The sequence below is a fragment of the Moschus berezovskii genome, chromosome 12 (assembly GCF_049115385.1).
Source record: "Moschus berezovskii isolate FMDL1 chromosome 12, NW_MosBer_1.0, whole genome shotgun sequence".
Taxonomy (NCBI): domain Eukaryota; kingdom Metazoa; phylum Chordata; class Mammalia; order Artiodactyla; family Moschidae; genus Moschus; species Moschus berezovskii.
This window is the reverse complement of record NC_142471.1, coordinates 36,458,284-36,472,234: the sequence shown is the minus strand read 5'-3', so window position 1 is coordinate 36,472,234 and position 13,951 is coordinate 36,458,284. Positions and strand designations below refer to the sequence as shown.

At 42.3% G+C, this 13,951-nt stretch overlaps 1 protein-coding gene across 2 annotated transcripts; it reads right to left on the bottom strand.

The window, feature by feature from the left end:
- Window positions 1–4,227: 4,227 nt before the first annotated feature.
- Window positions 4,228–9,210, bottom strand: DYDC2 (DPY30 domain containing 2). 2 transcript variants are annotated; one of them, XM_088842467.1, is made up of 4 exons: window positions 9,043–9,210; window positions 8,518–8,688; window positions 4,594–4,761; window positions 4,228–4,494 (listed from the first exon to the last, which is right to left on the bottom strand). In XM_088842467.1, exons 1-4 carry the CDS (start codon window positions 9,208–9,210, stop codon window positions 4,477–4,479), a joined length of 525 nt encoding a protein of 174 aa, XP_088698593.1. In that variant the 3' UTR covers window positions 4,228–4,476. The 2 variants fall into 2 exon arrangements, with proteins under 2 accessions (XP_088698593.1, XP_055281948.2); XM_055425973.2 differs by having other exon boundaries at window positions 4,228–4,761.
- Window positions 9,211–13,951: the final 4,741 nt, after the last annotated feature.

Below are 13,951 nucleotides of genomic sequence, written 5' to 3'. Positions count from 1 at the left end.
CGTGCTGTGGTTCATGGGGTTGCAAGGAGTCGGACAAGACTGAGCGACTGAACTGAACTGAACTGTGCAACATGGGGGATCTTAGTTCCTTGACTAGGGTTGGAACCTGTACCCTCTGCATTGGAAATGTGGAATCTTAACCACTTGGGAAGTCCCTAAGCACTGGTTTCTAAGGAGAGTACATTTCCATCTCAGACCTGGGCTAGCCATCCACACCCATGAGACAAACCCCAATAGCAATGCATTCCAAGATTATGAGCATTTCCCTCAAGCCTGGCACATGTGGTCCTGTGTGTGGCAGCTATGGACTGATTTATGTGTGTGAGTGTTGAGGAAGGCCAGTGGGAGCTCTCACCCTTGAAAGAATAGTAGTGCGACCTTGGATACACTTAATCCTAAGGTCTGACCTCATGGCTGGGGAAGATAAGGCTTTATCATAGATGTTCACTGTAGGGAAAAAAGGTCTCATCATAGATGGTCAATGTAGGCGGCAGCTTTGGCTACAGCAGGGCTGACTTCATGAGGGTGCAACCTGTACAGTTACACAGGACCAATTTTGGAAAGGTTGCACATTTGGTTTAATGCTCTGCTGTTGTCATCTTGAAGCACATAACTTTGATCAAGGCAGCCCTTATTTTCCTTTTGCACTTGGCCCTGCATATTATGTAGCCAATTCTGGGCCTAGAGGAAGGGGGTAAACAAACTGGAATTGCAACCTAACTGGCTAGCTTGCCCTTTTCACATATCTGTCATGAGTTGCCAGCCCTTATGTACTTTGATTCATTTACCTATTCAGCATATATTTGCTGCTCAGTCACTTCAGTCATGTCCGACTCTGTGTGACCCCATAGATGGAAGCCCACCAGGCTCCCCCGTCCCTGGGATTCTCCAGGCAAGAACACTGGAGTGGGTTGCCATTTCCTCCAATGTGTGAAAGTGAAGTCGCTCAGTCGTGTCCGACCCTTAGCGACCCCACGGACTACAGCCTACCAGGCTCCTCCATCCATGGGATTTTCCAGGCAAGAGTACTGGAGTGGCTTGCCATTGCCTTCTCCATTCAGCATATATTTACTGGCCACTTTTTGCACACTGGGCACTCTTTTAGGTGCTGGATATATCAAAGTACACTTGATCTTAGCCAAAAAGCCGAGAAGCAGTGGAAATATCAAAGTAAAGAGACAAAATCCATGCCCTCTTGGAGCTCACACTCTCTTGAGGGAGACTCACAGAGGAGACAGTGTGAAATGTTGTGGGTGGCAGTATAAATAGGATGTGTCTGGGCTTCCCTGGTGGCTCAGATGGTAAAGCATCTGCCCGCAATGCAGGAGACCCGGGTTCAATCCCTGGGTCAGGAAGATCCTCTGGAGAAGAAAATGGCAACCAACTCCAGTACTCTTGCCTTGAAAATTCCATGGACAGAGGAGCCTTGTAGGCTACAGTCCATGGGGTCACAAAGAATTGGACATGACTGAGCGACTTCCCTTAACTTCATAGGAAGCATGGACTTCCCTAGTGGATCAGTGATACAGAATCCACCTGCAGTGCAGGAGATGCAAGAAACCATGAGTTCAGTCCCTGGATTGGGAAGATCTCCTGAAGGAGGTCAATCCACTCCAGTATTCTTGCCTGGAGAATCCCATGGACAGAGGAGCCTGGCAGGCTATAGTCCATAGGGTCGCACAGAGTTGGACACGACTGAAGAGACTGAGCATGCACACATGCACGCACATAGGAAGCATTGATAGGATGGCTGAAAAGACCTCATTGCAAAGGCAACTTTTGAATGAAGATGTAAAGGAAGAGAGTGACCACTTTAATAACAGAATAGCCAGTTATATTACCAGCTACAGTGTTTATTAGGGAAGAGCAGAGGAATTTCAATTCAGACCATAAGCAGATCCAGAGAGGAGGAAAAGGAAGTTGCTTTTATAGAGAAAAGGGGGGAATTGGGAGGGGCGGCAGTAATCAAAGAGCTTACTGGAAGAAGCTGGGAGCCCCAACTATGGAGGCTTCTTATTGGTTGTTCTACTACAGTCTCTTACTGGCTGGAACCAGGGGTGGAGGGAAGTTTTATTCTGTGTGTGTGTGCACTCAGTCATGTCTTAACTCTTTGCAACCCCATGGACTGTAGCCCGCAAGGATCCTCTGTCCATGGAATTTTCTGTCCATGGATTGGGTTGCCATTTCCTACTCCAGGGGATCTTCCCGACTCAGGGATCAAACCTGCATCCCTTGCACCTCCTGCATTGGCATGCAAATTCTTTACCACTGTACCACCTGGGAAGCCCTTTATTCTCTGTGCTGGATGCTAAAGTAGAAGCACCTTCAGGTGGAGATGTAGGCAAGTACCTCTTTCTATTTGGAGCAACTGATGATGCGTGCAGGGGCATGAGTTCTCCCTATTGGCCTGTCCCAACTCCAACTTTGGCTGAGATGTTTTTTTTTTTTAAATTCTGTAAGAGAATCTGCAGAAATCCAGGGGTGTGGGGAGGTGAGAGCTTTCCAAGTGGAGGGGAAAAGAATGTAAAAGTTCTGAGACTAAACCATACTAGTCCTGTTTGAAGAAGAGAAAGTTGGCATGGCTGGCGTGGAAAGAACAAAATGGAGAATAAAAAAGGTGATACAGAATCACTTTATAGAGTTGGGCAGGTCACGGTGCAGGCCTTAAATGTTTCTGTGACTCAGATGGGAAGCTATTCGTTAGATATGATCAGACTTAATGTTTTACCAACATCATCCTACTTTAATGTTGAGGATAGACTAGAGACAGTCAAGGGCAAAAGAAGGGAGCTCAGTTGACAGTCTATTGTAACAATCAAGGCAAAAGATGATGGTGAGTTATGTATTTAGGTGGTTAGGCCTATGTATTTAGTTATGTATTAGGCCTTATTTTAAATGGAAAGTCAACAGACCAGGTTTAGGGCTAACATAAAAATAGTAGAGCCAAGGATGACACCAAGAGTTCTGACCTGAGCAAACTAAAAAATAAAATAGTAGAAACCAAGTCAGGGAGGATATCAGGGATTCCACCTGGATTACAGTTGCTCCTTGAACAACATGGGTTTGAACTGCACAGGTTCACTTACATGTGGTTATTTTCCAAGAGTAAATACTACTGTACTTCACAGTCAGTGGTCTGTTGAATCCAAGGATGTGGAGGAACCTCAGATATGGATAGCCAACTCAATGCAAGTTATATGTGGATAAACCCTTGCATTGTTCGAGAGTCAACCATGGTTAGGTTGGAGATATCCATTGTTTATCCAAGTGGAGGTAGCAAACTGGGAGCCATGTTCAAGGAAATCTTGATCAAAGATATAAATATGAGATCATCAGCATATTGATATCTGAATGAATACAGATGGAAAATGATGGAAAAAGTTTCAAACCTTTGAGTTTTACTGTCACTGGAGTTGTTTCAAAATTAAGGACATGTAAGATCATGGCATCTGGTCCCATCACTTCATGGGAAATAGATGGGAAACAGTGGAAACAGTGTCGGACTTTATTTTTTTGAGCTCCAAAATCACTGTGGATGCTGATTGCAGCCATGAAATTAAAAGATGCTTACTCCTTGGAAGCAAAGTTATGACCAACCTAGAGAGCATATTAAAAAGCAGAGACATTAGTTTGCCGACAAAGGTCCGTCTAGTCAAGGCTATGGTTTTTCCCATGGTCATGTATGGATGTGAGAGTTGGACTGTGAAGAAAGCTGATCGCCGAAGAATGGATGCTTTTGAACTGTGGTGCTGGAGAAGACTCTTGAGAGTCCCTTATACTGCAAGGAGATCCAACCAGTCCATTCTAAAGGAGATCAGTCCTGGGTGTTCATTGGAAGGACTAATGCTAAAGCTGAAACTCCAATACTTTGGCGACCTCATGCGACGAGTTGACTCACTGGAAAAGACTCTGATGCTGGGAAGGATTGGGGGCGGGAGGAGAAGGGGATGACAGAGAATGAGATGGCTGGATGGCATCACCGACTCAATGGACATGAGTTTGAGTGAACTCCGAGAGTTGGTGATGGACAGGGAGGCCTGGCGTGCTGTGATTCATGGGGTCACAAAGAGTCGGACATGACTGAGTGACTGAACTGAACTGAACTGAAACACCCTGAAGGGCCTAATTGCAAAATTCAGCTAAAGCTGAGGTACAAACATATGAAACTGATCTGTCTTCACTGTCTAGTCTCAAAAAAATGATAAAGCAAGAGGAAAAATATTCTCATCAGTTTAGTTATTTATTTTAAATCTTTATTATGAGTTTATTTTACCCTATACGTAGTTCAAATCTTCACACAATTAAGGGGTTTTCATGGTTATCAGGACGAGACTTGGGTTGGAGAGTCCCTGTAGACACCTCCTTCCACAACCTCTCATATCTTGGTTTAATCCACATAGCGAATCTTCTTCAAGTAAGAGCTCTTTGAGTTGGCCTCTTTCTCAGCTTGTAGCTTTAAGAGAAGCATCATTAGAATCATCCACCTTCTATAACCTAGGGAGGAGATACGGAGTCAGGATGAATTTCAAGAGCAATTTCATGCTAAACAGCCTGGTAATCTAGTTCTTGTGGCGTTCCAGTGTTTAAGTCAACCTGGCTGGAGACAGGTGGCTCTGAAGAAGGGCTCTGTTGAGGCATTCCTGGAATCATACTGGAAGTTCCTGGCAGGGATTCCTGCTTCAAGGCTTCCTTCTCAAGGGGTTCTGTGTTCTCCTGCATGAATTTAGTCTTCTCCAAGGAACTTGCTACAGATATCGGTGGCTAAATAAAAAGCAGAAGAGCACAAAAAGTCATTCAGTTCAGTTCAGTTCAGTCGCTCAGTCATGTCCGACTTTCTGTGACCCCATGAATCACAGCACGCCAGGCCTCCCTGTCCATCACCAACTCCCGGAGTTCACTCAAACTCATGTCCACAGAGTCGGTGAAGCCATCCAGCCATCTCATTCTCTGTCGTCCCCGTCTCCTCCCGCCCCCAACCTTTCCCAGCATCAGAGTCTTTTCCAGTGAGTCAACTCGTCGCATGAGGTGGCCAAAGTATTGGAGTTTCAGCTTTAGCATCAGTCCTTCCAATGAACACCCAGGATTGATCTCCTTTAGAATGGACTGGTTGGAACAGAGACTAAACATTCTCAGCATAGCAGGAATACAATATTGCCTTTTTCATGCTCAAGCCTGAACAAAACTGAAAAAGACATTATCCAGAAAAGCATAAAATAAATCTGACAGGTTCAAGATAATTCACCAATAATTTAACTGCCAGACAGACCAAAATTCAACACCTTTTAGAAAAAAACTACACAGTTTAGATGGCCTATACAGTATCACGTACAAAGTTCAGCACACGGGTAAATAATTACTAGACATGTGAAAAAGTAGGAAAATGTGAACCATAATCTGGAGAAAAAATGTTTTCTAGAAAGAGACCTAAAAATGACAAAGATGATGAGATTGGCAGACAAGAACTTAAAAGTGATTACAGATTTAAAGGAGAAAAATGGCCATAATGAGTGAAAAGATAGGGTATATCAGCAGAGAAGATAGGAGCCAGAATGGAATTCTAGAACTGAAAAAATAAACTATTCAAAATGAAAAAAAAATTCATTAAATTTCTAAATAGGATATTGGACATTGCAGGAGAAAGGATCAGTAAACCTGAAGACAGATCAATAGAAATTATCCATATTGAGGCAGAGAAAGAAAAAAGATGGAAAAAATGAATACAGTCTCAGTGACCTATGAGACTCAAGGAGACATCAAGTATCCATGTAATTGCAGTCCCTGGTGAGGTAGGAAAACTTGGAGTTTAAGTTCTACCCCCAACTTTGCCCACTGTCCAATCAAGAGTGGACCCTGTGAGGTACTGCAGAGAGGTCTGGGAAGCGCTTGCCCACACGATCTCTAAGACCCTTCTAACTCCAAAGTGCTATGAATGAATCTGCAGCAAATCTACATATTGTTTCCATAAAAATGTATTCCTGAAACATTTGTATGGCTCAGATCTTTATAACAATGGGATTTTCAGACTTAGAAACAGAATAATGATTTACTTAACTAAAGATGCCTCTGCTTAATGAAGAGAAACCAATACAAGGACAACTTTTGCCAGTTTTCTTCTAGGTCTGACTCAAATGCTATCTTCTCTGTGAGTCTCTTCTTGATTCCCATAATTTGATGTGATCCCTACCACACATAGTGCTCTGTTTCTACTCCTTTTTTGACCCATTTACTAGACCAACAGCATTCAATCTGGGGTACTAAAAGATATTATGGTTTTAAGATATTTAGGAAAATCTTGCAAAACTTTGAGTACAGGTGTTAAAATCCATGAGTTAAATCAGCAGGCCTTCTGAAACCCAATGCAACCCATTCTGGGCCTATTTCAGATAAGTTGTACAGTTCTAGTGATAAAATCTAAAGCTGACAGCAGCAAGGAGTAGTTTGCAATTCATTTGGAGCCAACGAGAAACCAGAACTTAGACTGTTATTCTATTTGATGTATCTCCACAACTTCCCTTGTGGCTCAGCTGGTAAAGAATCCATCTGCAATGAGGGAGACCTGGGTTTGATCCCTGGGTTGGGAAGATCTCCTGGAGAAGGGAAAGGCTACCCACTCTGGTATTCTGGCCTGGAGAATTCCATGGACTCTATAGTCCATGGTGTCACAGAATTGGACACGACCGAGTGACTTTGATGTCACCACCTCCTCACCCTTTATCAAGCTCTTTCAATTGGTACCATGATGTGGCTCTCCCTTGCCCTGTAAGCAATAAGCTTTCTTTTAGACCCCTGTTGGGTGCCCTTTGCTTCCTTCTAACAAAGGGAATAAATTTCCATGATTACAATTTGCACTTAATCGAGAACTTGCTCACAATCCAGGCATCAGGTTGGCTCTCATTTCCCCGACAATTGCTAATTGTCTCACACTTGGCAAAAGAACAGCAAACCTTTTGTTCATCCAAATCTTGCTAAGGAATACGCTACAGCGTGTGAAACCTCCTGAGTGCAACACAAAGGGACAACGCAAAATACTGATGTGAGCAAAACTTTCCATCATAAAACCAGGGTACAGTTTTGGTAGTCTTTCCTTGTCTTATACATTTACATTTCTATTAACAGTGAAGCAGGGTGTTAGAAAAGGATTAGCGTGGGCAACCGAGGTGATGACAACTTTTGCTTAATGATCTCACCTCTACCATTTCCCAACAACTGCTCAAATGATGAACTGTTCCTGAAGGAGGGTTCCTTCAATTACTGCTTTCAGACTGTAGTAGGAAACGATCTTTCTTTTGATCTATTTCTATTTTGATGTAAAATATCCAGACTTAAAAAATATAAATCTATTAATTTTGAGGAAAGCCGAGCATGTTGATATAAATGTACATAAAGCTAAATATTTTCATGTCTTCATCAAAATTGGCTTTGGAAACTAGCAAAAGCTAATAAACTATATAAGACTACATTAAAGATTTTTATGCAGAGGAATATAGTGATCATTACAAAGATGTCAGATATCAAGTTCAAGAAGTCAATTTGCTCTCCAAGTGTCATGTACTTTGTAGACAGCACAAAATGACACATGGTGTTTTTCAGAAGACTGCGGCAAAAACTGCGGGAGATAAAAGATAAGCTTGTCAGACTAATAAATATAGAATTTATTTCTCAGCCATCAAAAAGAATGCATTTGAATCAGTTTTAATGAGGTGGATGAAATTGGAGCCAATTATACAGAGTGAAGTAAGCCAGAAAGAAGAACATCAATACCGTATATTAACGCATATATATGGAATTTAGAAAAATGGTAACCTGAACCCTGTATAAGAGACTGCAAAAGAGACATAGGCATTTAGAACAGTCTTTGGGACTCTGTGGGAGAGGGTGAAGGTGGAATGATTGGGGAGAATGGAATTGTAGCATGTATATTATCATAAGTGACCAGTCCAGGTTCGACGCATAAATTTTCCTCTGTTCAAAAAAAAAAAAAAAAATAAAGTTTATTAAAGTGATATGTTAAAAAATAAAAATAAAAAATAAAAAGTTCAGAGCAAAAAAAAAAAAAAAAAGATAAGCTTGTCAGACTAATAAATACAGAATTGTTGCTAACTATTCTAATAATTCATGACCACTATTAGAGCATCACAGGAGACATCTTGTGGATTGATATATAAATAGCATACATTAAATTAGTTAAATAAATAGTATATAACATAAAATAATATATCTGAAGTATATACTGGAAACCATATTTGGTTTCTGAAAAATATTGAGTAATTTTTTAAAAGAATTCAAAGAATCTTGTATGAAAATATATTTGTTCCAAATGATGCTTTAGATTTTTCTAAAATCTGTTTTTTTAAACCAGTAACATGTAAGGTATTTCCTGAAATCTGAAATGCCTTTAAGCATTTTGTTCATTGACAAGGATTGTCAGTAAGATTGATTTACATGCAAACATATGACTATGGAGGGAAAGTAGGTTTGGGGAACCTCAGTGCACTCCGTGCATTTCCTGGTACCCACCTCAGGATGTGGGTGTGTGCCCACTGCCGAGTTTCTCCTCCCTAGCTTGTGGTGACACTTTTCATACTGCTGTTGAATCTCATGTTCTTCTTGCTTCAGCATTTCTGCCATTCTGGTTTCTTTGAGGCTATTTTCATATTCTCTCTGCAGCTGGATCTTCTCTTGTCTATCCTGGGGTGAGATGACAGAGTAGAGTCTGGTCAGTCCCCAGAGGCATGGACCCTCCCTGGGATAGATCACAGGCCCTGGGCCCTTTGGGCCTCCTGAATTTTCTCCTGTACTGACTAGCTTCAACCTGGTAGTATCTCCAAACCCACCAATTCTACAACTCCACTGAGTTGGTTTCTCTCTTCAGCCCCCAGACTCCCTCCCTATACTTCAAGGATATGTGGGCCAAAGCCATCCTCACAAGTGAAATGAAACATGATACTCCCCAGGTTGTCTCCAGAGTCCTGCTTTGGGTTTCAGGTTACTATGAGAAAGCTGACAGCCCTCCCCAAACTGACCTAGCTCTCATGCACACACCTTTTCTTTCGCTTTCGCCATTTTCCTGTAATGATAAAGCCAGTGAGCCAGGTACTCTATGGGGTCACTGGGCTGAACCATCGCCACTTCTGCCAGAGCCTGGGCTAGGTGATTTCCAAAGCACTTCTTCAGGTAATTGGTTTCCATCCTGGTGGGCTTGGGAAACATCAAAACAGGGTCAGAATCTCATTGGACTTAAAAAAAAATAGACACATTCTAACCAATGGAGATTTATTTTGGGACAAAAATGATATGCTTCTGGGAGTCCGTCCTTCCACCAAGTTACCAATAAATATATATGCACTTGCCAATAGCTCTTACATTCAAATTAACTTTTTTCTAAAGCTTTCCAGCTGTCCTAGGTCACAAAATAGGTCCCGGGGTTCATCTGGCCAGGAGCTTAGTGCATGGGTATTTAAGAGTGGCTGAAGCCTCCACTTATCCACACATCTCTACTCGAGCACAGAGGAAATAGCTGAGCAGACAGGAGGGTGTAAGAGGGTCTCTGGGCACCTATTGTGAGGTTAAAAGCTACAGTCATCTATGACATAGATAAAACAGGCTTATATATTTCACCACGGACCACTGAGAAGCCCTGAGGCAGAGAGGGAGGGAAAATGCCTGGCACTGTAGCTACCTGAGCAGAGGTGTATGCAGCGGTAGGAACACAGACTCCAGGATCAGACAGACTGAGTTCCAGCCCTGGGTCTCCTGTTTATTAGCTGTGTGATCTTCAGCAAGTTAGCAAGCCTCTCTCAGCCTCAGCTTTCTGATCTAGGAGCAGAATAACAAAAATACGTATTTCATAATTGTGAGGATTAGAAGAGATACTAAGTACATGCGAAGCGAGCACGCAGCTTGGCGAGTAATAAACGTTTAATATTAGCCGTTACAGTGGAAGACTGTGACATGAAATCGCCCGGCTCCCAGTCTCTTCTTGACCATCTTCATATTTCTGAAGCTGACGCATTTAAACTCCAAAAGAGCTAATAATAAAGTGAATAATAGGCTTAGATCAAGCCCTAACATTTTCTGGAGGCACTTTTCAGTTTAAGGAGGGAAAGGTAAGTAGATTGATAGATATGAATATGGAAAAAAATTCCTAGCTCTTTCCACTGCAAAGGCCTAGAACCAAAAACACCTCAGTAGCAATGAACACACAGAATCTGCTTTTTTTTTTTTAGTTGAAATATAGTTGATTAGTAATGTTGTTTTAATTTCTGCTATACAGCAAAATGATTCAGTTATACATTAATATATATATTCTTTTTATATTCTTTTCCATTATGGTTTACCACAGAATATTGAATATAGTTCCCTGTGCTATACAATAGGACTTGTTGTTTATCCATTTTATATATAATAGTTTGCATCTGTTAACCCCAAACTCCCAGTTCATTTTCCCCTACCCCCCACCCCACCCACCTAGCCTCGGATAGAATTTGCTTTTAAATAGCTTTAACAATTTAAAAGGAATCAATGTTCCTTGGAGAAAGGACCAAGATCAAGGCAGGAAAAGTCTAATAAACCTGGAATATTTTGCTGTCTCCCCCAAATAAGAAAATGCTAAAAAATGGTTGGGGACAGAGGCGTCAGCTTGAAGGGGCTATTACTAGCCAAATCTGAAGTAATTTGGCCACCAAAATTAGTAATGATTGTTGTTATTGTTCGGTTGCTAAGTCGTGTCTGACTCTTTGCAGCCCTGCAAAGAGCACACCAGGCTTCTCTGTCCTTCACTAGCTCCTGGAGTTTGCTCAAACTCATGTCCATTGAGTTGGTGATGCCATCCAACCATCTCATCCTCTGTCACCCCCTTCTCCACTTGCCCTCAATCTTTCCATGCATCAGGGTCTTTTCCAATGAGTTGGCTCTTTGCATCAAGTGGCCAAAGTATTGGAGTTTCAGCTTCAGCAATAATGACTGTAATGGATTATAATCAACTGAATAAAGTAAGAATCCATGAGTCCATGAAAGAATGAATTACTGAATGGGAGGACAGGCAAATTCTTTCATAAAGAAGAATGCCAACTAATAAATATGGAAAGAATAATGGAATTTAAAAATATTTTGTAATGATCATAGTATAACTGAAGCAATCATCAGTGAACACTAAAACTTGGTGAATATTTGACAAGGAGTAGGATATTCACATAGTCCCAAAGTTTCTCTCTACAAATTATGGATTAACTCCAAAAGGAAATACAGAAACTTCACAGAGGTAAAACCTGACAGGTACAATGTTAACCAAATGATCAAAGCAAACATCATCCATAAAGGGACAAAATAACATTATGTGTTTCCTGATGTCATGCACTTTGTCCTGGGACACAATACATTTCTGTGGATTCTTGCCCCAAATACAAAACTGGAATCTGACATCAAACAAAGCCAAGTTGAGAGAAAGTCTGTAACTGGGGTATACTCTTAAAATGTCAACATCATGAAAGACAAAAAAGATGAGGCACTGGTCTAGATCAAAGGAGCCTAAACACGCATCCCAACTGCACACAATATATGATCCTTAGTTGGATGTAGACCAGAAGACAGAATTCTGTAAAGGACGTTGTTGGGAAAACTGAATGTAAACTGTAAGTTCCGTAATAGAATTATATCAAGGTTAAACTTCCTGGTTGTGGTAATTGAAATATGAGTAAGAAAATATCCTTGTTCCTAGGAAATACACAGTGTGTCAGGGCAGAATAATGGCTCCCAAAGGTGTTCACAAAGTAATACTTGGAATCTATGAACTATGTTACCTTATATGACAAAGGGGACTTTGCAGATGTGATTAAATTAAGCATTTTCTGTTTTGGGGAAATTATACTGGATTATCCAGGTATGCCAGAGAAGGCAATGGCAAGCCACTCCAGTACTCTTGCCTAGAAAATCCCATGGACAGAGGAGCCTGGTGGGCTACAGTCCATGGGGTCACTACTAGTCGGACAAGACTGAGTGACTTCACTTTCACTTTTCACTTTCACACATTGGAGAAGGAAATGGCAACCCACTCCAGTGTTCTTGCCTGGAGAATCCCAGGGATGGCGGAGCCTGGTGGGCTGCCATCCATGGGGTAGCACAGAGTTGGACACGACTGAAGTGACTTAGCAGTAGCAGCATCCAGGTATGCAGGCTTTCCAGGTGGCTCAGTGGTAAAAAATCTGTCTGTCAGTGCAGGAGATGTGGCTTCAATCCCTGGGTCCGGAAGATCACCTAGAGAAAGAAATGGCAACCCACTTCAGTATTCTTGCCTGGGAAATCCCATGGACAGAGGAGCCTGGCAGGTTATAGACCATGGGGTTGTAAAGAGTCAGACACAATTTAGCAACTAAAATAACAACAAATCTAGGTAGGCACAATGTAACCACAAGAGTCTTTATAAGAGGGACACAGTAAAGTCAGACAGGGTAGAAGAAGGTGTGGTGATGGCAGCAGAGGGAGAAAAGGTGATGTTATTCAGGACCATGAGCCAAGGAGGGTGGGTGGCCTCTAGAAGATGGAAAAGTCAAGGAAAGGGATCTTTCCTAGGGCATCCAGGAGGAACCAGCCTTGCTGAAACACTCTGATGTTAACCCTGTAAGATTCATCTTGGATCTCAAACTTCAAAAACTGTAAGATAATAAATGTGTGTTTAAAGTCACTACGTTTGGGGTAGTGGTGAAGGGAGGGATGGGAATATGTGGTGGCTCCTTCTGCCAATCTGTGACTAATGCACCTGAACCAATGCACCCAAATAAACTACTTTCTACACCCCTTCTCATCAAAGTGTGGTCCACAATCAGCAGGATTGCATCACCTGGGAGTTGTTGAAATGCAGAAGGTCCCACCTCAGACTTACAGATTGAGAGTCTGCATTTTAACCGAATCCCCAGGTGATACACAGTTACAGCTCTCCTTTGCCTTAATCCCAGTACAACAACCCTTCCCAGGGGGCGGAATCACCATGTTTGCAGCAGAGAGTTTATCCAGTTTGCCACACTTACTGCAGTGTGGCAGCCACTGAGGACCAAAGGCTGAAGAGCCTTCCATCTGTCAATGCTCATGCTGGCACTTATTATCTCAACCAACATTTAGTGAAGCATCTCGTGCCCAGCACTGCCCCACATAAACTGAAACAAAACACGGGAAAAGCTAGCCAAGAACTGTGCAAAACAACTAGCCCAGGGAAGGCTGCAGATGGTCGGGGAAATGACAAAGGTTGGAAGACTTCCTGGAGGTGGGGGCACCTGTGCTCGTTCTGAAAGGAGTGCCAACTAAAGAATGTCTCCAGCCAGCTGGCTCTACAAGGACTAAGTCATTGGCGGTTGCTAATTGAGTCACTAACACAGCCTGAAAAGAGTTCAGGGTGGAAATTAGGAATGAGATACTCTACTCTCTGGGAAAACTGACAGAATAGACTTTCAGATAGAAATCTTCAGGAGAAAATTTTATAAACCCAATCTCTTGCATCTTCAGTTCAGTCCATTTCAGTTGCTCAGTCGTGTCCGACTCTCTGCGACCCCATGAATCACAGCACGCCAGGCCTCCCTGTCCATCACCAACTCCCAGAGTTCACTCAAACTCATGTCCATCCAGTCAGTGATGCCATCCAGCCATCTCATTCTCTGTCGTCCCCGTCTCCTCCTGCCCCCAATCCCTCCCAGCATCAGAGTCTTTCTTGCATCTTACATACTTAGAAAAGCAATAAAATAATTAAACTGTGTGTGCTTGATAACTAGCAGTAAACTTTTACCTAGATATGTGTTTGACTGCAGGTACCCGTTCTCCAAATCTCCTATTCGCAGACCTCTGCCTTCACCTCTTCCATGCTGAAGCAGTTTCTCAGAGTTGTCTGAAAGGCTGTTTGCAGGGCTATAATCCTCAGTTAAGCCCCCAATAAAACTGAATTTACAGCTTTTAGATGTGCTATTCC